Source organism: Talpa occidentalis, unplaced genomic scaffold (assembly GCF_014898055.3).
Source record: "Talpa occidentalis isolate TD23 unplaced genomic scaffold, MPIMG_talOcc4v2.1 talOcc4.7, whole genome shotgun sequence".
Taxonomy (NCBI): domain Eukaryota; kingdom Metazoa; phylum Chordata; class Mammalia; order Eulipotyphla; family Talpidae; genus Talpa; species Talpa occidentalis.
This window is the reverse complement of record NW_023605083.1, coordinates 26769849-26794072: the sequence shown is the minus strand read 5'-3', so window position 1 is coordinate 26794072 and position 24224 is coordinate 26769849. Positions and strand designations below refer to the sequence as shown.

At 39.0% G+C, this 24224-nt stretch overlaps 1 protein-coding gene across 4 annotated transcripts in view; it reads left to right on the top strand.

Moving 5' to 3' along the window:
• The window catches only part of DOCK8 (dedicator of cytokinesis 8), a 194651-nt gene that overhangs the window by 106890 nt on the left and 63537 nt on the right, over window positions 1–24224 (top strand). For all 4 annotated transcript variants that reach the window (XM_054688877.1, XM_037491968.2, XM_037491966.2 and 1 more), the window contains exons 15-20: window positions 15663–15780; window positions 17209–17279; window positions 18328–18466; window positions 19186–19287; window positions 21198–21293; window positions 21941–22175. In XM_054688877.1, the coding sequence (XP_054544852.1) occupies window positions 15663–15780; window positions 17209–17279; window positions 18328–18466; window positions 19186–19287; window positions 21198–21293; window positions 21941–22175 (761 nt within the window). The remainder of the gene's footprint in view (window positions 1–15662; window positions 15781–17208; window positions 17280–18327; window positions 18467–19185; window positions 19288–21197; window positions 21294–21940; window positions 22176–24224) is intronic.

Sequence of the window (24224 nt, the reverse complement as noted above, 5' to 3'; positions counted from 1 at the left end):
ATTGGCAGTTTATGCTGTGACCAGCTCTGGTGTAAATCACTCTCAAAACAATACCTTACTTCATTGTCAAAATAGCAGATCCCCATTTGTTGTTCCCTTGTTTGAATTTTATTCATTTTTGAATAAGTAGACTAATGGTTCAAAATTTCTAAAGCACAAAAATTCGGAGTAGAAATTCTCCTACTGCTAAAGACAGACTTTTACGAATAAATGTATATATATTTGATTTTATTCATGTATTTGTTCCACAAATATTTTTGAGTGCCTGCAATGTGCTAGGTCCTTTTCTAGACACTGGAGAAGTACTGGTGAATGAAACAGATGCAAATCATGTAAATGTATAGCTTTATCCCATTTTTCACAACTGCAAACAGCCACCTTTATTAGTTTCTTATGTGTCTTTCCAGAAATAAGCTATGCGTGTACAAGCCAATACCACCCTGCATTTTTCCTTTCATAATGCAAATATAGCATAATCTTCACACTGGTGCCTCTTGATTTCAACACTGAGCACTATACCTCAGAGAACACTTCTGTACACATACATAGAATTTCTTTTTATAACTGCATCAAATCTTACATAGATGAATCATATTTATTTAACCCCATAGTATGAGCATCCAAGAAGTTGTCAATCTTTTGATATTATAATGAAAAATCTTATAGAAACTTTCACTCATATGCAAACATATATATTAGATAAATTTCTGCTTTACACCCTTTAAAGGAGTGTTTAAAGAACTCTGCCTTAAGCACATGGCCACTTTGAAGTCCTATCCTTTGATTCACAAGACTTAGTAAGCAGTTACTTCATGAAACATGACGTTTATATAAACAAACACTTGATATAGGGACGGCCGAAGCAGCCCAGGCAAAATCTAGTCATTTGAATTAGCCAAGTAATAGAGACAAAGGCAAAGTGAATTCCTTTTGCCTGAATTATCTAGATAATTAAGTCCTTGTGCTTGATTTTGCTGTGGCAAGTTGTCTCAATAATAAAACAGGAACAGAATACCACTCTCCTGATGTCTTGTTCCAAAATTCAGCTATCCTCCTTATTTTTCAAAGAATGAAAAACTCTCGGAAGGAGTCAGTTAATTAAGACAACTTAGCAAACATTTTGAGTTTTGTAATGCTATCCTTCCAGGATACCATTCAGCCACTTGAGGGCACAATTCGCTCACTTTCTGGATGCAGGCAGAAATAGCGATCTTTTAGGTTACGAAGCAGATGGAGTTGTGATCTATTAAAGGAAAACATACATTTATTTCCCCACCCTTGAAGTGCAAGAACAAGAAAAGTAAAAAACATTCTGGTGTCCCAAGAGATCACTGCTGATGTTTTTGCAAAGGATTTTATTCTAACCTGTCAGCTCCTGTCTTCTTTCATTAGAAAGTCATGACCTTAGAAATCTGGCACTATTTTCTGAAGATGTAGAGGGGAGGGGAAATGCAGAGAGAGTGCAATCTCTTTTGGGGGCGAAGCATAGCTCACTCTGCACATTTACATATTCACCAATCCCGCCTCATCTACAAAACGAAAAGAAGGTGGGTGAGACAACAATGAAAGAGTGTAAAGGAAGATCTGTGTACATCCATGTCACTAAGTTTACAAGTCACATTAGTCTCTCCGCTTTATACTCATTCCTTTTGAGTCCACGGTGTTTTAGTATTCTGCCTGTAATAGTACTATCCTAAAGAAGTGTCCTGCTCCGTCCATTTAATGGACATTTTTTAAGATCCTCTACATAGATTTCAGCAGGAAGGTCGTTGAAGCAACCTGTTTTCACATGTGTTAAGACTATAACATTGGTGGGGGCAGAAGCAGCAGAGAAATGTGAGGAAAGTAAGGCAGATCTGGGCCTGTATTTGATGATGATGATGATGATGATGATGATGATGATGATGATGAATGGTTTGCTAGATTAGAAGGAGCCTCCTAAAATTCATAAAGCCTCCTTTCTTTGATTTCTATACCTTTGTTAGTTTTTTAAAAAATCATTATTTTAAAATTAACTCCTTTGAAGTGGCTTGTATTAGGATGAGACATCCTTCAGGGAATTGTTTCCTCTTGTGTCTTGTGCCATCTAGTTGGAGAACAAATCTTGTCTACTTTTTAGCTTTTTTTCATCCATAAGAAGTTCTGGCTTTCCTGTGTACTTTATAGATGCCCCAAAGGTCAGCATCTTCCATTCTTCCCATGAAACATTTGACCACTTCTAAAGCAGATGTATTTTAACAGCTCTTTGCTAATGCATGTTGTGTGGTTTCAAGACCATAGACAGGCTGCCCTTGGCTCCTCTCAGCAAACGTTAGAGTGCCCTGGGGTGAAATGTTAAAGCTAATATTAGGGTCTTCAGAGGGTCTTCAGAGGGTCTTCAGAGGGGTATGGGTGGTGCAGTGCAGGCTTGCCCACAACAGAAAGTACAACAGAACAATGACTAGATAAGGGTAGTGTGTGTGTGTGTGTGTGTGTGTATTTTTGAACTAATATTGTTTTATAGCATAGAAGTTTCCATTGTGCATCATTATAAACCAATGTCTGTATATACTGCATTAGTTCACCACTAAAGTCTAATTCCATCATTCATACTATTAACCCCATTTTCCCCACACTTCTCCCCTCCTCTTCTGATAACCACTAATTTAGTTTCATAGTCTAAAAGTTTATTTCTGTTGTATTTAGTTCACTTGTTTGCTTGTTTTCTATGTATCACATATGAATGAAATCCCATGGTGTTTGTCTCTCTCCTTCTGACTTATTTCACTTAGCAAATACCCCCTAGGTTAATCAATGTTGTTGCAAATGGTAGGATTTTATCTTCCTTTTTTTTAATAGAGTAGTATTGCATATATTCCATTTACTTCTTAAATAGACTAGCATTCCATGGTATATATGTTTATATATACACACACACGCGCACACACCCCACATCTTCTTTATCCACTCATCTAAGGAAAGGATTTGATAGTGTAATAAATTAATCTTCAAAAAATCATGGCTAACATAATCATCAAAACTGCATGGTATTGGAACAAGAACAGACATACAGACCAATGGAGTTGAATAGAAAATCCAGAAATAAACCCACAGATTTATGATCAACTAATCTTTGACAAAGGAGCAAAGACTATGCAATGGAGCAAAGAAAGTTTGTTCAATAAATGGTGCTGGGAAAACTGGGTTGCTACATGCAAAAGAATGAAGCTTGACCACTACCTCACACCATACACAAAAATCAACTCAAAATGGATTAAAGAACTAGACATAAGACCTGAAACCATAAAATACATAGAAGGAAATATAGGCGAAACACTACGTGATTTGCACATCAAAGACATCTTTACAGACACATCACCCAAAGCAGTGATAGTGAAGGCAAAGATAAACAGCTGGGACTACATCAAATTAAAGAGCTTCTGCACAGCAAAAGAGACAATAACAAAAACAAAGAGAAACCCCACCGACTGGGAGAACATTTTTGTACACAACACTAATGATAAAGGACTGATCACAAAAATCTGCAAAGAGCTGACGAGACTCAACAACAACAAAGAAAATAATCCAGTCAAAAAATGGGCAGAAGAGCTAAAAAGAAACTTCTCTGAAGAGGAAATGCAAATGGCCAACAGACATATGAAAAAATGTTCAACATCACTTGTCATCAGGGAAATGCAAATCAAAACTACCATGAGATACCATCTTACACCAGTGATAATGGCACATATTAAAAAAACTAGCAACAACAAATGCTGGCGAGGGTGTGGAGAAAAAGGAACTCTTCTGCACTGTTGGTGGGAGTGCAAACTGGTCCAACCACTATGGAGAGCTGTGTGGAGATTTCTGGACCTACTAAACATAGAGCTTCCATATGATCCAGCAATTCCACTCCTAGGTATTTACCCAAAGGACACAGAAACATCAATTCCAAAGAGTACCTGCACCCCTATGTTTATAGCAGCACTATTTACAATAGCTAAGCTTTGGAAACAGCCCAGATGCCCAAAAATAGATGACTGGATCAAGAAGATGTGGTACATATATACCATGGAATATTACTCAGCATTTAAAAAAGATAAACACATGCAATTTGCAGCAACATGGATGGCGCTGGAAGGGATCATGCTCAGCAAAATAAGCCAGAAAGAAAAAGAAAAATACCGGATGGTCTCACTCATAGCAGGAATCTAGAAAACTTAAATAAGGGACCAGGAAAATGAATAACTGTAAGAAAGTGAAAATCAAAATCAACAAAAAACTATGAACCAGAGACACTTTTTGGGGGGTGGGGGGCAGGAGGGGAGGGACTGGGGTCAGAATGGGGGGGTTGAAATTGTATGGGGAATATAAAAATAAAATTTATTATTAATTAAACAAACAAACAAAAATCATGGCTAAGCAGTAAGATGTAGCTTTAATTAGGAAATGAATTTCATTTATCCATTGACCTAAATAACAGAAGATTCTAAAACCTCCAAATATATGCCAGCTACACCTTTTTTGTTTTGTTCTTGACTTGACAAATATGATCTGAGACTCATGCAACAATGTGGAAATACAAATGTTGTGATTTAAGAAGAATAAAATGAAAGAACTCATCTTAATAATTCATTTTAATGATTTTCAAGAGATTTCCATGCCCATACTAATAATCATACATTTACCAATAAGAACATCTCAATGCCCATTTTTCATCCTTTCCTAGAGTTACAGTTTTAAAATCCAAGCCTGTGGTTCCTTGAGAATGGATCCATTTACTTAATAGGGGTAGGGGAGAAGGGAGAAAAATACATGGGGGAAAAGGAGGTGAAGGAGGTGTGGGGTGGAGTGGGGTAGCAGGGGGTGGGAGGAGATATTCCCAAATTAGGATTCAAAGACTACAGCAACTTCTCACAGAAATCCCCTCCATTCATTGGTTCACGGATAGGAAGCAGACAAGTTTCTCTATCATATTAATAAATTTTACATTTCTTTTATATCAAGGCACCAGTTAATATCCTTGAAGATGACATGCATAAACATACTATATATATTCTGTTTAATTTTTGAGAAAATTTAAAAAGAGAGACAAATTCAGAAACCTATAATCTGACTCTTCCCCTAGTTCAGTATAAGATGGATTTGCTGCCCATATCAGGGATGTGGGATTTTTTCTTCAATTAATTTTATTCTGTTCCTTCCTCCCCCCACCATAGAGTTTACTTGTCTCTCTCCCTCCCCCACCCCCACCCCACCCATTATTGTAAGGATGAGAGCCTTCCCTCATCCCTCCTTTGCAGAAGTCCCCCCATGCTCCTGGGTTTGGTTCATCACAGGCTCTGAGTTCTGTTCTCTTGCCCTTCTTGCGTCACCCACCTTTACATTTTGCAGTGACAAAAACATTTTAGTACCAGACTATTGAGTTAAATACTTCCAAAGTAGGGCCTCCCTGGTGGCGCAAGGGGTTAAGCACCGTGCTATGAAGCAATCCGCAGCCTCTGCAGCATGAGTTCAATCCCCGGCCGGCCAGGGAGCAACCCACATGGCGCAGCAGACCTCTCCTGTCTCACCCGCTGCTCCCCTCAGCAGTGTATTTCAGTCAATCTGCCTGTTCTGTTCCCCACTCTGTCTCTGGTGAATCTTCTCACCCCCCGCATCTCTGGCTTGCACCCCAGCTCTTGTATGCATACATAAAAAATAAATCTTAAAAAAAAAACTTCCAAAGTACACACCATCTAATTCAAGATGATGTCTAGCAATAGCCAATACTATGCAAATCCTACATGTCTGCACTGTGCCCAGTGTTTCTAACACCTATGTAGACTCCCCAAAAGACAGCAAGAACCCTTGGAGAATCATGATATATCCATATTTTTAGCATTTACCCAATAAATGACTTTAGACATGTCAGTACCTCCCAGAAGTTCACATGCTTGTTTGGTAGATATTGAGTTTTACATGATTATTTAGAAAGCAGCAGTAGGAGGAGTAATATTTGACATTGCTAAATATTAACTCTAAGGCAGACCTGGAGCAGAGGTAGATGGGTGACACCAGGTACCCAACTCTGAATGTAGCTTCCTCCAAAGTTGAATGGGACCCTGGGCAATAGACCTTAGGGGCTAAGTACTCCCTTTGGTAACTGATTTTGACAGGCTATGCAGTGTGAGAACAGAATCATAGTTACTACTGAGCTTGATCCACACCATGACACTCAGAGAGGAGGAGAGCACAAGAGCCCAGAGAGGGATTTCTCCTCCCAGAGTTGAGCTGAAACTATACCAAACTCTTAACACGAAAATCTGTATCCCAGGCCAGCTGCCTACAAAGTGCTGAGTCTGCATTTCTAGGTCAAGGAGTAAGTAAAGTCCGTAGAAATGACTGTTCTCAACCCTTCAGCGGTCTGGGGGTGGATGGATATTTATGTGGATATTTGTGGTAGTGTCCTTCCTCACACTCTGCCATGGGGCAGGATCCCTTTCCTTTGGAAACCTTTGTCACCCTGTGAATAATGTTGATACATTCACCTTGCCAGTACTTTTGAGCCCCTCCTGTCGGCCAGCCAGTATGCTTAGTGCTGGAAGAAACAAAGAGAAGTAACTGCCTCTCTTTGGAGGCAAACTCCAGACCCTAAAAGACACCAGAACCATGCTGGTCTACAGAGAGACATGCATGCAACTTTGTCCTGCAGCCTATTGAAGTCTTTGAATGGTCTGCCTCCAAAACCCAGACAAGCCTCTCCCACCAGTACCCAAAGCAGGTGATGTTTATAGAGGTAGTGGAGGCATTTGGACAATTTATTTCTTAGTAGATCAGGTGTTTTTGCCCAATTCCAATTCTCATATTTTTTTCTCTAACTGAAACCAAATTAGAGAGACCAATATTAAATTCAGGAATGATAAAGAGAAATAAAGGAAGCATTTCAGTGAACAGTACTGACTTTCCATGGGCTGTTTTGTTTTGTTTTTTTGAATGGGTAGGCATCTAATAAAATCTCTGCCCCAAACAAAGGGAAAGAAAGTTAGCTTCCACGACTACAAAAATTGGAAAATTTCTGGTATGTGTATGTGTTCTTGTCAGCTGGCAGATTTGTTTTGGGAAACTATTTGCAAAGCCTGGAAAATATGTGCTCCCTGTGCCCCACGGAAGGACACGCAGGTTGGTTCCTGTTAGTCCTCCACGTGACAGTTCTGTTTGGCAGCCTTTTGAAAAATGCAGCCCACTCCTGATTTGATGTTGGTATAGTGTCTTTAAAATTGAATTTTAAGTCTCTTATGAATACAAATATTATTGAAATGTTTGTTTTGTTTTTATTTGGAGAGGCTTTCATTAAACGTTTGTTGTTTAAGGGAGAAAGAAGGCTGTTTGCAGTGGGTACTTTTAGCATTCTTATCTTTAATTTGACCCTTCATAGCCTTTTAAAGAGACATTACTGAACTCAGTTAATAGAATCAAAACTAGAGCCAAAGAAAATAAATTTTTGTATATTTTTAGAAGCCGTCAGGTTTTTATACTTAGTTGGAAATTGCATTGACTCTAAAGAGACTATTTTGAGATTAAGAATATTTTCCTATAAAACTGGGTCACTACATGCAAAAGAATGAAGCTTGACCACTACCTCACACCATACACAAAAATCAACTCAAAATGGATTAAAGAACTAGGCATAAGACCTGAAACCATAAAATACATAGAAGGAAATATAGGCGAAACACTACGGGATTTGCACATCAAAGACATCTTTACAGACACATCACCCAAAGCAGTGATAGTGAAGAGAAAGATAAACAGCTGGGACTACATCAAATTAAAGAGCTTCTGCACAGCAAAAGAGACAATAACAAAAACAAAGAGAAACCCCACCAACTGGGAGAACATTTTTGCACCCAACACTAATGATAAAGGACTGATCACAAAAATCTGCAAAGAGCTGATGAGACTCAGCAACAACAAAGAAAATAATCCAGTCAAAAAATGGGCAGAAGAGCTAAAAAGAAACTTCTCTGAAGAGGAAATGCAAATGGCCAACAGACATATGAAAAAATGTTCAACATCACTTGTAATCAGGGAAATGCAAATCAAAACTACCATGAAATACCATCTCACACCAGTGAGAATGGCACATATTAAAAAAACTAGCAACAACAAATGTTGGCGAGGATGTGGAGAAAAAGGAACTCTTGTGCACTGTTGGTGGGAGTGCAAACTAGTCCAACCCACTATGGAGAGCTGTGTGGAGATTTCTGGACCTACTAAACATAGAGCTTCCATAAGATCCAGCAATTCCACTCCTAGGTATTTACCCAAAGGACACAGAAACATCAATTCCAAAGAGCACCTGCACCCCTATGTTTATAGCAGCACTGTTTACAATAGCTAAGCTTTGGAAACAACCCAAATGCCCAAAAATAGATGACTGGATCAAGAAGATGTGGTACATATATACCATGGAATATTACTCAGCATTCAAAAAAGATAAACATATGCAATTTGCAGCAACATGGATGGCACTGGAAGGGATCATGCTCAGCGAAATAAGCCAAAAAGAAAAAGAAAAATACCGGATGGTCTCACTCATAGCAGGAATCTAGAAAACTTAAATAAGGGACCAGGAAAATGAATATAAGAAAGTGAAAATCAAAATCAACAAAAAACTGTGAACCAGAGACACTTTTTGGGGGGTGGGGGGCGGGAGGGGAAGGATTGGGGTCAGAATGTGGTGTTTGCAATTGTATGGGGGAATATAAAAATAAAATTTAATATTAAAAAAAAAAAAGAATATTTTCCTATAGGTCGTCATTATGTTGTATTTCTTTGACCAGCTGAATAACCTGAGACCCAGTTAAGAACAAGAAATTTTATAAGGTAAAGTCATTTTTGAAGGAATTGCATATCTTCAAAAAAAAAGTGTATTTTTTTTAATGTGGACTGCAGTCTCTGCCAATATTATTTTTAAGATTTATTTATTTATGCATACAAGAGCTGGGGTGTAGGCCAGAGATGCAAGGTGTGAGAGGATTCACCAGAGACAGAATGGGGAACAGAATAGGCAGATCTACTGAAATACACTGCTGAGGGGAGAAGCAGGTGAGACAGGAGAGGTCTGCTGCGCCATGTGGGTTAGCTCCCTGGTGCTGCAGTGGCTGCAGATAGCTTCATAGTGCTGCATCCTTGCACCACCAGGGAGGCCCTTCAAGTGTATTTATACACACACAAAAAAATAACAAAACTGTAGAGAAAGACTATTGGATCATTTATTGTAGTGTTTCTAATCACTGGACAACATTTCATCTTTGACTTCATTTCATTTGATTTTGTGGGCAGGGTGGGGTAGAGGTCCCTGATGTTCAGCATTGCAGCCCAGCCCAGGCAGCACAGAGGTTACCTAGGGCAAACTGCTTCTGTGACTACATTCCCAGTGTCTCCTTCTTATCTTGTTTCATTTCCCACACAGACAGCCTATGTGGACTCTAATGGTTTTTGTGCTCCATTCTCCAATTTTCACACTCTGATTTCTTATGACAATGATCCATTCTCTTCATCCTACATACTCATCAGGGGTTTTAATTCCATTTCCACTTTTTACTGATTCCTGTGGGAGTTTGTGTTTTGATCGAGTCTAACGTGTTAGGAACAGGAATAAATGCAAATAAGGGCATGAGACTTGGAATGACAAGACAGGACAGAGCCAATGTTTTATTTTTATGCATTTATTTATAAACCTTCCATTCTAAAAAATACCTGAGGCAGCTTATAGAGATTGTATATCAAGGTATAACAAATCTGGGTGAAAGGGAAAAAAAGAAAGGAAAATGAGGCCAAACCGAGGTAAGGTTAATACACAGGATATATCTTAAGGTCCTTGACATTTCCTTTTAAAATTAGTGGCAAATTTGGCCTTGAGCTTCCTAGTAATCCAGTAAAAAAGGAAGCATGAACTACACAATCCATGTATGGGCAAAATTAAAAACAGACAGCTTACCTTGGATCAGTGCTTCTCAATTTGGATGTACATTTGAACCACGCTGGGTGTTGTTTAAAACAGATCCTGATTCAGCTGTTTTATCGTGCGTCCTAATTGACTCCAGGCTGACGTTGATGCTGCCCCTGGACATCCTTTGAATTGCAGAGTCTTAGCCCACTCATACGCATGTACTTTACAGAGAAAGCATGTTCCCACTTAAAATATATAGCCACATTAGGTTTGCTGGTTTCCTAGGTAATTCTAGAATATATCAAATATTGAGCTTTGAGGTTACTAACTTCAGCCTGCTCTTAATTTATTTAAAACATCAAAACTTCTATAAAACACTGATGGACAATACTTACCCTCATATTCCCAGTTAACTGCTATTTTAAACCTTTTTAAAAATTGTGGTTTTGAGAAACGTGCTTTAGCCCTTGTAAACAATATCATAAAAGACTACATTATAATAATGTAGTAATAATAATAATAATAGTAATAATAATAATAATAATAACAATATGATTGTTGACCAGAGAGACCAGTCTCTGTTCTTTGAAGTAGCAATGGTTATGGACTCTGGGTCTCCCTGCAGAGGACCAGGATTTGAATTGCACCCGTGCCACGTGTGACTGTGTGACCTTATACAACTCTGTGTCTCCTGTGTGCCATTTTCTGAGAGGCTGTGTGAGCGAGAAATGGGAAAGGCTGCATCAGAGAGAGACAGAGACAGAGAGACAGCAAGACTGAAAGAGGCAGAGATAAACACAGATTAAATATGTTCCGAGAAAGAGAGAGCAACAATCAAGAGACATGCAGAGAGACAGAGAAATTGAAAGATGCAGAGAGAAACTGAGAGATGAATCACTTCCCTAGGTAACATGTAGTAAGATCTCACAGGCCTGCAGTGCTTAAAGTTGCATTTTTTATCCCACTCAGTTGTTTTACAGAATCCAGATAGGAAGATCATCTTCATTTGCATCATATTTTGCAGTTTACAAAGTACTTTTTGGAAATCATTGCATTTGAGACTTAACTGCAATGTTACTACAGGTGAAGATTGATTTGTCCACCTTACATTTGAGAATCTTTCCACCGTTATCTTATTGGGTAAGGGCCACTAATCACAGATCTCCATACAAGCCCTTCTTCCCTGACATAAATGCAGCTGAAGTTATGGGCATTACTGAAATCCAAAAGACTGTGGACCTAACCAGGTCACAAAATCAGCCATTTTTTAAAAAGTACATGGTTGATATTATTACTTTGTTACACATTCTAGAGTGAAAAAACAGAAAGAATACCATAATTGATAATAATTCTATTTCTAAATCAAGCCTACTTTTTTCATTTTTCTGCCTTCACCTTTCATGAATATTCAATTTTGGAATACTTAGAGCCTTCTCACACATAGTGTTTTATATTCTAAATTTTCACTCAATAATATGCAATGAGTATCTGCCATTTAACTCACTTCATTCAGTCTTACTTTCAAAGAGATATGTAAAAGAACCAAGGACCACTTGACCTTGAACAATTAGTTAATCTTTTGGCTCTTTGGGGGATTTCCAAGGCCCTATAAGTTGTCCTTAGAGAATAGAAGGCTAGATGTTCTCAGAGAATAGGAGGCTTTAGTGGCAGGTGTGAGAATGAATGACACAATATGATTCAGGTTGCCACTGTCAGCAACATGAGACACTAAGTATTTGCATCACAAAGAGTTAAACTGTCCCACTGCTTTCCTAAACCAGGATTTTTCTCAAGAGAAATAACCATAACTTCATACACCTTCGTGACTGCTTTTCCAATCTGTTAAAACCATGGTCAGCTCAAATTATCAGTAGTGGTCTACTCACCATGATATCCATGATGGTTGTCAGAGAAAGCCCACCTGCCTTGAAAAGGCAGCTTCCTCCATCTGCCTGGCAATTTTAGCCTCCCATTAGATTTCTCCCTGCATTCCATCCCTGCAACCAGCTGACATTGGAGCGCAGCAATGAGCTTATGGAGAGCTCATTCCTCTCGCTGAGCTGCTAAGCATTCTTCTTGGGTCCTCTCAGCTGTTGACTCACTATGTTGGACGTTCACCTAAACAGGTACTCCAAGTGTCCACTTGTCTCAGTGGGTGGCCAGTGTGCTTTTTGTTGTGGCTCACTTGCTTCTTGAGTTTTACTCCAAGCTGTAGGTTGAGTTTTACTCCAAGCTGTAGAACCCCCTAATGTCATCTTGGAAATAAGTAACAGTGGCATTTTTTCTCTTTGTTTCCTTGCACTGGAAAAAGAAGAGGCTAAGCCAAGGGGAAACGAAGCTGATTTTTTTTTAAATTACAGATTTGAAAGGTTTCTAGGTGGCTCAGATAAACCTGTTTTTAGGAAAGGAAAGAGAAGGTGTTCCTAAGATGGTAAAAAGCAAAGAGGGTTTGGTCACAATTTGGTCTAAAAAAGACCAGATTTCCCAATTTACCTCCTAACTTCCTGGAGCTACTTAATCACAGCAGCTTAAAAATGAATTGAGTAGCTGTTGCAAAATAAGTAGAAGGAAGTTGGAGTTTCTAAAACAGTTTGAATCAAGAGAAGCCATCTGAAGTGGTTCAGAATGAAAATTATTGATGAATACTGAGAGTTCTGTCTATGATTGATGCATATAGTTGAAGAAAACTATTTTTTTCTGTGTTTGGAAAGAGGAGATGACACCCATCATTGCACTCATATGTGCAACTCCTGACACATACACTGGACCTGTGTTTCCTAAAGCAGCATACGTAACTTTGCCATAAAAAGTGAGTCTTATTTGGGTTATGGATTACCCTCTCAAAAAATCATTATCATAATTCTTAGGAATTTCTCTAGCTAGTAGGAGGTCCTGAACTTATCACATATAAAACATATAAGCTTTTTAATCAGTTTCTTAATAATTAGTCTTGTTTGGTTAAGGCACTGTGAATTATTGACCGTATACATAGATCCTCTTTCCCAAAAGAAAAAAAAATATTTTCTTATGCTCATTTCTTTAAAGCACGTACATTTAACAAAACATCTCACTTATGTTTCTGATGAATAAGAAATACAATGGTCCTTGAAATGCATGTTTAAAAAAATTTTTAGACAAGTCACTTAACCTCCTTGAGAGTCACTTTCCTGGTCTGTAAAAAGGGATTTTGGAGAAACTTCTCTCAAAGTTTCCTTCCATCTGTGGGCTCTATAGAAAGTGCATTTAGTGTGGGGCAGAATATTGAATCCCCATTCTAATCATGTTTGGACACAGGGGCCTGCAAAATTGTTTCCCAGTGTTGGAGGTGTGTGGGACTGGGAGGCAGCAACTCAGTCTTGGGATATAGGAGAGGAGCTTTGTGACAGCTAACTTGCTTACCCAGTCTGGCAGGACTAGTGCTATTTTGATTTACATAGCCCCTTTCATCCAGCTACTTCAAAGCATTTTTACAAACTCCGACTCATTATTTCTTCAAGCGCAATATAAAGAGAGGTTGATTGGTGTCTTTTCAGTTAATTTGAAGATGAAGAAACGGAACTATACAGAACTTAAAGGGATTCTTTCAAAAGAATGCTGCATTGCAGAGGAGGAAGATACAGAAAATGATTCATCACAGCTTTATAATTAAAAGATGGAAAATAACCTAAATGTTTATTTTTTGGAGACTAGTATAAATTATGGCACAGTGATAATATGGAATATTATGTAACCATTAAAATCATGTTTATTAAGAATATTTAACCACATTGAGAAAAGGCCATAATTGAACATTAAATGACACAAAAACAAGATAAAACTTTATATGATAAAAATGTTTAATGGCTTGAGGGGAAAAGATTAAAAGAAAATATGATTGTCTTAACAGTGAACTGGATTTCCTCAGTGCAGTTGGATATTGGGTAGTTGCTATTTATTTCCATTCTTTATATTTCTTTCTTAACTTTTCAACGATCCAGGATAGACAAACAGGATATATATTATTTTTATAACCATATACTACTTTCATAATCACATAATTGTATTATTATTAAAAAGTTTATGTGAATAGAGTGGACCAATTAAATGGCATGGTAGGAAAGACTTCTTTGCAGATATGATATGTGAGGCAGGAGAACATGGGATACAGAAGCCCACTGTTGGTGGGAATAAGTGTGGAATGTTCTAGGACTTGCTAAAAGGCCATTGGGGAAAACTGATGTGTGGTAAAATCAGAGAAGTTGCCAAGGGCCAGGGCATGTAGGTCCTCTGATAAGAAGTTTGGCAAACCCTGAAATAATCACTTGAACACTTTTGAAAGATCCTTCTGAGCAATGCATGAAGCCTCAGTTGTAATGGGCAAGTATAGAAGTTGAGCTCAGTCAGGTGATCACTGTAGTGATCCAAGTGAGCGATAAGGCTGATTTGGAATGGAGGCTGGGATGGAATTGACCTCTTAACTCTGTGGAGGAAATCATCATCATCAGAGCTATCTTTTATTAAGTTCTTATTCATTAATGTTCCCCACAATTCTCTGAGGCAGGTGCAATTATAAGGGCTTTGAAAACACTAAGTAACTTGCTCAGGGTCAACTCTGGCTCCAGAGCCAGCACTCTTAAACACTTCCCAATGTTACCCTCCATAAATATTATCACTGCTGATGGGAGTGATGGTAGAAGGAATGAACAAGAGTGAGCTGAGAGGGGTCTGTGCCTCATACACTTTGCATTCCACCATTATCAACTGCCCTGTCATCATTATTATGATGACATTGATATGGGATGTTCTCCTGTTGCCAGATGAGTTTATTTCAGTGTTTTCTCAGGTGATATCTCCAACTATTAAAATTGTGACATATACCATAAAAGAATAAATCAATAAAACACTTGGGGAAAGGAGCAGTTGTTCTCCCGCTAAGATTCATGATGCACCTGTTTATCTTGGCTTTCCCAGTCTTTTCTGATCATGTTTGTTCACCGACCCTCTTCCCCCTCCTCTTCCTCACACACTTGTTGATATCATTATGGTTTCTTAAATCAGGTGTATGATTTACCAAAAATATATACTTTCATTCTTTTATTCAGCAAAGATTTACATAGCCGTGCTATGTTCTGGACACTATTTTAGCTGCAGGAGACACATCACTAAATCAAAAACATCGGATCCCTGCCCTCATTAGTGAAATACACTAGCAATAATATAGATAGAAAGAAAAATACATGCGAAACTACAGTGAGCGTAGTACCTGTATGGCTTTACTTCTCATATTACCATTGTTGTGTTATTGCTATATAACTAATTGTGCTTGGAGGTCTGAACTGTCATCTTAGATAAAAAAAGATATTAAACCATGCCATTGAGAAATTGAAACTATTACCTAATTATAAGAAAGGAAAAAAAGGAAGAGAAAATCAGAACATTATCTACATCCGTGAATTTTGTTTAAAGCAAGCTTTCATTTTATCTTGATGTCTAACATATACTACCTCTCCTAGACCTCCACATTTCTCAGCTGCAGCAGACATATCTTTATCTGTAGTCAAAGAGAGAACAGTGTTGGTTATTATCGGATGAGGATAGCTGAAGCAGAAGACTCAACCGTAACTCACTCCTCCAAAAATAATTCACTTCTGAAAGTGGAACCTCCTTTAGAATATTGCCCTCATTAGTGCAGTCTTTAGCATTCCCTGAAGAACTTGTTAAAATAAACCCTAGACCTTATTCACTGATGCTTCATCTTTTCTTTTTCCAGAAACCTTCTCTACGTCTACCCACAGAGGCTTAACTTTGCTAACAAACTAGCATCTGCCCGGAACATTACCATAAAGATCCAGTTTATGTGTGGAGAGGATGCCAGCTATGCTATGCCGGTAATAAGGACGATAAAAATTTGCCTCAAATGAGAGTGGGTGGGCTGAACTTCCCTTGTCAACTCACACATCACACAGAGTCTGGGACTCCTCAGCATACAGGTGTGTCTATTCAGGCCTTCACTGCTCAGCATGTGCAAAGGTCTTTGTGGCCCAATGCTGGTCCCAGGATGCTGATGGGGAAGCAGGGTCACTCTAAATTGGAAGCTCTCTTTCCTAACTTATTACATAGTGATATTTGGAGATGTAGATCATTTTAGAAGAATGAAAAAATATCATAAAGTCTTTCCACACTACCCTAGCAGTGTAAGAAGTAGAGACAGAGCCCAGTGTGTCAGCCTTGTTTGCTGTGCTTCCAGGTGTGCACTGCAGTGCCACATCTGGAGAAAAATATAAAGGACTTCATAGTAATAACAAACATTCATCGTCTCAACACATTTTAAAATAGGATCTTCATTCTGAAGTATAATATAAGTTAAAGAATAAATATGTAGTGTTCTTTAAGTAACTCAAAGTACCAGAATTTGTACTTTTTAACCACCTGTCACTAAATGAAGTGGGCTGTTTGCTATTCCTATTTTCCCCAAGTCATGGAATTCAGTTAGTATACCTTTCTACTGAAGTAATTTTTTCCAGTATTTCTAGTATTCTTCAAATACTTTTTCTTAAACCATCCTCCCAATGTCCCATCTACTACCCCAGTGTGAGGTGTCTATTAATAACAGTGGTGGGAAAGAAATCCTAAAGGATTCCCCTAATTCTCTCTGCTCTAGCCCCAGGACAAGTTCACCAGGGTTGCCATTTACAGATTTGTGGATACTGAATGTAGCCAGGGTGCCCAGGCAGGCCTGTGTCGGGCTAAACTCAGCCTCTCACCAACTGCCAAACCCTGGGAGCTGACATGGTTATTACTGTGTATAATGGAAAGGACTCTTTTTATTTTCATTACCCAAAGGTGAATCCAGTTGTCAAATCATGTGACTTTAGGGCTGAATGAGGCCCACGGGAGTGTATTTTTCCAAAATAGCACAAATACGTGGACAGGCTAGTGAAGGTCCTGATCACCCCAGTGACCAGATCCGTGTCTTTGGACATGAAGCCTGGCCCTCAGGCTCACTGAAAGCAAAGCCAGGTCACTTTGCTTCATAGTACAGACTTTTAGACAGTGAGGTGGAGTAGGGGGAGCACTAACTTTCCATTTCCACAAACCTGTGACCCTTGGTCACTAGTGTAACTCCTTGGGACCGCAGTTTACCTTTTACAGCCAGTTCTTCTATACCAGCGTGGTTGGGTTGGTTGTAGAACTCAGCATTCCTGATTTACAAAATACAGCCCTGTGACAGCAGACCATCATATTGGGCTGATGACAGTTGATTTGATATATGAAAATACCACTGTTAATTTGGTCCTTTCTATATTGGTAAACAGGTGATCTTTGGAAAATCCAGTGGGCCTGAATTTCTGCAGGAAGTGTATACAGCTATCACATACCATAATAAGTAAGTATATTTCAGAATTCTAAAAATATCCCAACATTGTTTTATTATCTTCTGTTTTTTTCTGAATCCCCTTGGTGATTTCCCACAATTGTTTTTATAATGCCAGGACCGTAGTTCATGCCAGTTCCGTGACTCTATTTTAGAAATGAATAATTTTTGCCATTAACTAAGACTGGGAAATGGCATCTTCAAAAATTTAATACTATTTGGATTTTTCTGGAGCCTTCTAGTCTAGAGTGATAACAGAAATTTTATTTTAATAAAGAGTTAATTTCCTAACTTGCTTTGAGATACTGGAGGGGAAGGAACACAAAATCTAGCTCTCCTTGCTCTCTCTCTTGTCTAAAATATACTTCTCCACTCCTGCCCATTACCTACTTTAAGAACATTTAAATTGACCAAAGGAGAAATAGAACATTCAGTATGTGGGGAAGGTGAGCACAGAATAGCATTTTAACTATTGTTCATATTTCACAGGCAGGGAGGCAATCCGTACAGGGTCAGACAGACACAGGTTTCATCCTGGTCTAATAACCTCAATTGACTTAAGTATTTCTCTGGACCCGCTGGATTAGGATGAGGATTAAATGAGTAATGTACATGAAGCCCTTGGTAAAGTCTGGGACTTTGTCCTTCCGTAAAATCAAGTTCGTTTTCCTGCATCATTCATTTCTCCAAAATCTTTTGATGAGTGCTGGTCATGTGCCAGTCCCTGCTCTTGGGCTGGAGCTAGAAAAGGAGGTCAGTGCAGGACTGTGAACCTCATCCCTTTTCAAATTAAGCTGCTGGGTTTTTCCATTGTGTGCAGGGATTTTTTATTCCTGACTAAGTCGCCGGTTTGTGAGCCGTCTTATGTAAGTGAAGTGTATCCAGTGACTTAAGCTTGGCCTCAAGGACTCTGATCTTAGGGGTAGAATGATGTAAAGTGAAAAGTAAAGCACCCAACAGCAAAGTCCAAGGAGCAAAGGGTCCTCAGAATTACAATTTTTAGTCAGAGAAGTCATCCTTTTTACTAAAGTTATTCGTGTATAATGTGCTTTTGAAACAGGTCTCCTGACTTTTATGAAGAAGTGAAAATTAAACTCCCTGCCAAGCTCACAGTAAATCACCACCTCCTGTTCACCTTCTATCATATCAGCTGTCAGCAGAAGCAAGGAGCCTCCGTAGAAAGTCTCGTAGGATATTCAGTGAGTTGTTTTCAACTTGCTTATTCACACTGCAATTATTGGTGCATCCAAGGTCCCTGCAGAGATAAACAACAAAATTCTATTCGCTTGCTTTTCTCCTGTCAGAAGTAGCAAAATGTGCCAAACCAGATTACAGCAAGGAATAGAGATGACTTGACATAGCAAACGACAAATTTCAGAAATGGAAAGCTAATGAGTGATAGATATTGAAAGGAAACTCATGTATAAGTAAGCATTGCAGTGTTCACTATTTGCAAATTTTACTTATAAAACTAGATATTTTTTCCCCAAGGGGAAAAAGTTATTTCTTTAAAACAAATGTGAAAGACAGCTTTCTGCCCACCTGTATCTATGCAGGTACCTCTCTTTTTACTTTCTCCTTTTCCTAATAAACCTTTCCTTTTAAAATGTAAATATATATATATTATGTTTATATATGTGGTAAAATAAACATTGATGTTGTTCAGACACACATAGACATTGGCTATCAAGAAAAATGCTACTCCTTTGGCTCTGGCAGAGGTAAATCATTGATATTACCATCTCAGGAGTTCTCAGCGAATTGAAAATGCAAAGAACTCGACAGAAATTACTGCCAAAAGAAATCTAGTCAATATCTAATCATCATTTAGTTGCATTTGATTATTGTGAGCTAGATAAATTGCCAGAATTATACACTATGATAAATACCATTTTATTCTTTACATCATCTGTTTCAGTGGCTGCCAATTCTCTTAAATGAACGTCTTCAAACAGGATCCTACTGTCTCCCAGTTGCCTTGGAAAGGCTTCCACCGAACTACTCCATGCATTCTGCAGAGGTAAACACCAAGATGGCCCTCAGCTGTTTCCTGTCCAGCTGTGGTCTTGGCTCACCTTCCTGTACCCACTTGCCATTCCCAAGGATGCTCAGCCTGTTTTACAGAGCAGTTATCTTTCAGCCTATAGTGTTTTTTGACAGCTCATTGTTCTGATAGGATGTGAGAAATAATTGGTTGTGATGCCTCAGTCATTTAGATAATCACAAGTTCAGAATGTTTAATAAATGCAACCTGTAGCCACCGCCACAATTACCTTGCCATTTTCTACAACAAAGAAATTCACAGAAAAATGTATTATGAAAAGGGAGGCAAATAGAGCCCCCTTATGACAATACTGCTTTAAACACAGATACTTATAAAAGGTTCCAAGTTCTATCATTTTCTCATCTGGGTCACTTGTCATTGTCCCCAGGTAAATGATGCCAGCCGTTTTTTCTTCTCCCTGTCTCCTACACTCCTGTACTGCAAGCATCCATTTAAAGCCAGCTAAGTGGGCCCTCCATTCTGACCACACCAGCCACTGCTATCATTTTCTCAGTCTGGTTGGTGTAGGTTTACATCCATAAGTATTATTTCAAAGCAAATTCCAGGCATTTTAATTATAAACATTTTAGTATCTATCTTAAAAGTTAAGGAATTTTACACTGTGACAATATCATTGTCATACCTTAAAAATTAATAGCAACTCCATAGTATCTTCCATTGTCTATTGATCAAATTTCCAATTATCTCATTAATGCCATTTTTTTTACAGTTGTTTATTTGAATCAAAATCTAATAAGGTCCACACATTGCTATTGGTTGACATGTCTTTTAGACTTTTTTAGCCTATATCTCCCCCTTCATCTGCTTTTGTCTTACTTGCCATTTTCAAGTTGAAGGAATTCCTAGGAATTTGAATTTAGTTTCAACCATCACAGTTCATTTTATACCAATCTCCCACCCCAAGGTTCTTCTGTATCTTCCTTATTCATTTAATTCTCTACAGAGAGGTTTCTTTAGTGTGGGGCCACAAGCATATGCCTGCTTCATACCAAAATTACTCTCTTCAGTATCACCTGAGATCTGTTTCAGGTGTGTAATGTCTGTGTGTAATCACAGACATTCCCTAATTATTCTCTGTGAATTGGGCACATAGTCCCTTTCTTCAAAACCAACTTTCCATCATCAGCTGTGCATGCTAATTTCTACCAATTATCTTTTTCATGCTGCAGAAGCGACCTGAGTTTTGGAGACAAACTAATCTTGATCCAAAGTCCAGAATGGGCCACCTTAGCTTTGTGAACGTGGTGAATTGCTTACTCTCAAAGATGAGACTGAGCCCATTCCAGCCTACAAGGTTGCTGCAAACATTAAATAAGATAATGCATGCCAAGCAATAAGATTATTCCACTGAGAATTTAGGCAAGAAATAGCCTCTAAATAGACTATCAATACAGATACAGTGATAAATAAATAGTATGTGAGTGAGTCATTTTAAGTTAAAGCAAGAACCTTAGACTGCTAATTGGAAATAGTTTGCTAAAATTGAAGTTATTGCACTCAAAAACACTAAGCTTTCATGTCTGAAAAAAATATTCTATACTTTGTCCTGATATTATTAACTAAATGGAAAATCATGTAAATGTTATTTCGACTCCTGGAATTAAGGATTATCAATGCTGGATGGGAATTTAAAGATCATTCAGTTCAAGCCCCTCCTTCAAGTGTGAGAAAACAAAGACCTCCAGAGTTTGGGGATAGAACTCCACCTGAACCCAAGAGTAGCTAATTCGAAGGCCAGTTATATTTGTTTTCTAGGGAATTTTATATGTGTATAATCCTAACATTTATAGTCAAGTTGCTTCATTCTGCTTTTAGTAATCAGGAGAGGGGATTGGATTGCTAATCATTTTTTTTTTTTTAAACAGAAAGTCCCTCCACAGAATCCTCCCATTAAGTGGGCTGAAGGACATAAGGGAGTATTTAATATTGAAGTGCAAGCTATTTCTTCTGTTCATACCCAGGTAAGGAACATCAAGGTCAACTTCAAATGAGAGCCAGAAGGTTACTAATGAAGATGGGAGTACAGCACAGAGCCCTGTAACGAAGGGCCAATAAAATGTCAGTGAAAATCTTTGTATATAGCTAAAATAAAAAAAATAACCTTTAGTTCTTGTGGGGTCTTACAAGCCCATTCGTAGAAGAAACTCACAGAAATATTGAACAGCTAAATGAAGGAGCCCATGGGGGCTGAGAAGTCCTTGGTTAAAACATTTCCCTGCTGTTATCTCATTTCCTTCAGCAATTCTGCCATGTTTCCAGCTTTTTTATTTTTAAAGTTCTACTTTCCGCTTTTTTCTACTATTGTCTGCATTTTAAATCTGTTTAGACTCCATTCTTCTAATATAAGCAGTATATTTAGCTGGTACACTGGTCTCTGCTTACAGAAATTGTCAGAGTTCAAACTATTCTTCATTAATAAATACCAAGAGGTTCTATTTTGTGCACATCGCTTTACAGAGCAGTTCATACCTTGGTCTGAAACAGCTGTGTCTTAGACCTTCTAGTCTGAAACACTGGTAAGAGGTTCTGCTTCTAAAGGGTTGTTTGTATTTGTGAATCCACCCACAACTTTGATGAGACTCCTGAGGCCTGACATCTGCCTTCCCAGGACAATCACCTGGAGAAGTTCTTCACCCTCTGCCACTCTCTGGAGAGCCAGGTGACCTTCCCCATCCGTGTGCTGGATCAGAAAATCTCTGAGACAATGCTGGAGCATGAGCTGAAGCTCAGCATCATCTGCCTCAACTCCTCCCGTCTGGAGCCCCTTGTGCTTTTCTTGCACCTGGTTCTGAACAAGCTCTTCCAGCTGTCTGTGCAGCCCATGGTCATTGCCGGCCAGACAGGTAGGAGGCCTGTGAGGCTGGGAAAAGGCAACAGAAGGCAGGCAGTAGGAAATTTTTTTCCAGAAATCCATAGAACAGGGACAATGTGACCTTCCTTTCTCTTGATAATCTGAATCCAGGAAGGTCAATTTCAGTGCTTTTTTTTTTTTTTTTTTGAGACTCCCTGAATTTATTTTTAGAAAAAATAATATTAAAATAGCATGTTTGAAATTATGGTTTTAAAAATAAAAATGTATTGTTTGATTATGGACAGTCTTTTAAATTCCACTCCTGGTTATTGATGACTTTCTTTTACCTCTAAAATATTTTCGTTTTCTTTTTTTTTTAAGATTTATTTTTATCTATGCATATAAGAACTGGAGTAAAGGCCAGAGGTGTGTGTGGGGGTGGTGAGAAGATTCACCAGAGACAGAGTAGGGAACAGAACAGGCAGATTGACTGAAATACACTGCTGAAGGGAGCAGCAGGTGAGACAGGAGAGGTCTGCTGCGCCATGTGGGTAGCTCCATGGCTAGCTGGGGGTCGAACTTGTACTGCAGTGTCTGCTGATAGCTTCACAGTTTTGTGCTTAACCCTTGAGCCACCAGGGAGGCCCTATTTTTGTTTTCTTGACTGAAAAGGACATATAACAAGGCAGTACACAACCTATGGAGGGGAAGGAATTCTCTAAATTGAAACTCAAGGTGGTCACTTTTTTATAAATATTTAATTCACATATCATAAAAATCACTAAAGTATGTTATTCAGTGTTTTTCACTATATTCACAAGGTTGTGCAACTATCCCTACAGTGTAATCCCACATTTTTATAGTCCCCAGTGAAACCTGATCTCTTTTGCATTCACTCCCCATTCACCCCTCCCCTCAGGCCCTGGCAACCACTCATCTATTTTCTATCTTAAAGTATATCTTAAATGCCTGTTTTTTTTAAAAAAAATGACTACAAATACAGTTTATAAAACTGCCTTTAGAAATACTTTCAAACTGGCTCTTGTGGTTTTCCTGCCTCATACAGTAGACTGGCTGCTGTAGGCCATCTTTGACATAGTTTCCAGCTGGGCTTAAATGATCCAGTGTCAGCAAATCCAGGACCTAGAATTAAGCTGAGTTGTAGGCATCACAACAAATCCAGAACATGTCAGACCTCCAGGGACTTACACTGTAACAGAGCAGTAGCACGGGACAGAAGTCCTCAAAGGACACCTTCCTGTTGTGGTAGAGGGGCCATGAAAACATCCATCTAGGGCCTCCCCTGGTGGCACAGAGGTTGAGCGCTGGGCTGCTGCTGGGCTGCAAAGCTGCCCACAGCCTCTGCAATGCCGGTTCGATCCCCGGCCACCTGCGAGGGTCCCACATGGTGTGCAGACCTCTCCTGCCACGCCTGCTGCTCCCCTCAGCAGTGTGTTTCTCGTCAATCTGCCTGTTCTGTTCCCCACTCTGGCTCTGGTGAACCCTCTCACCCTCAAAGAAGGGTAGAAGAAAAGCAGACAGAAGCGGGGACAGTGACATGAACATGTCAAAAGCAGAGAAGCAGAAAAGCATGGAAGCATCAGGAAAGACATAAGTACAGCTGGGTTGTGGAATGACTGAATTAGTCTGGGTGGGAGGACCTTGCTGAGCTCATTGGCTAGGATATCCTCTTAATCCCTGTTTGCTGCATATCCAGGCATGCATCTTCTGTGGTTCCACAGACAAGCTATCCTATGGGGTAGGTTAACTTTTCATAGGTGTAGCTGTCACCTCTCCAGCTAGATTCCTGCGGAGTGGAGACTACTGTTTCCCTAAGTTTCTTTCTATTGCTCCCATGCCCATTCTGGCACACTCTGTGTTCCAGCTATTTCATATTGACTAGTTCAGTAGACAAAAACTTCATTTGAACTTCTCCATAGCAAGCCATGTGGGGACAGCAGGGTGTTGGGATAGGCAGAGAAGATGTTAGTCTACAAGCGTTTATTCAGAACTTAGCTGTGACAGGATCTATGGAAAACACAGTGGGGAGACAGTTATGAGAAATGTACTTTACCCCAGAAGGGCTTCCAGCCTGCTCCCA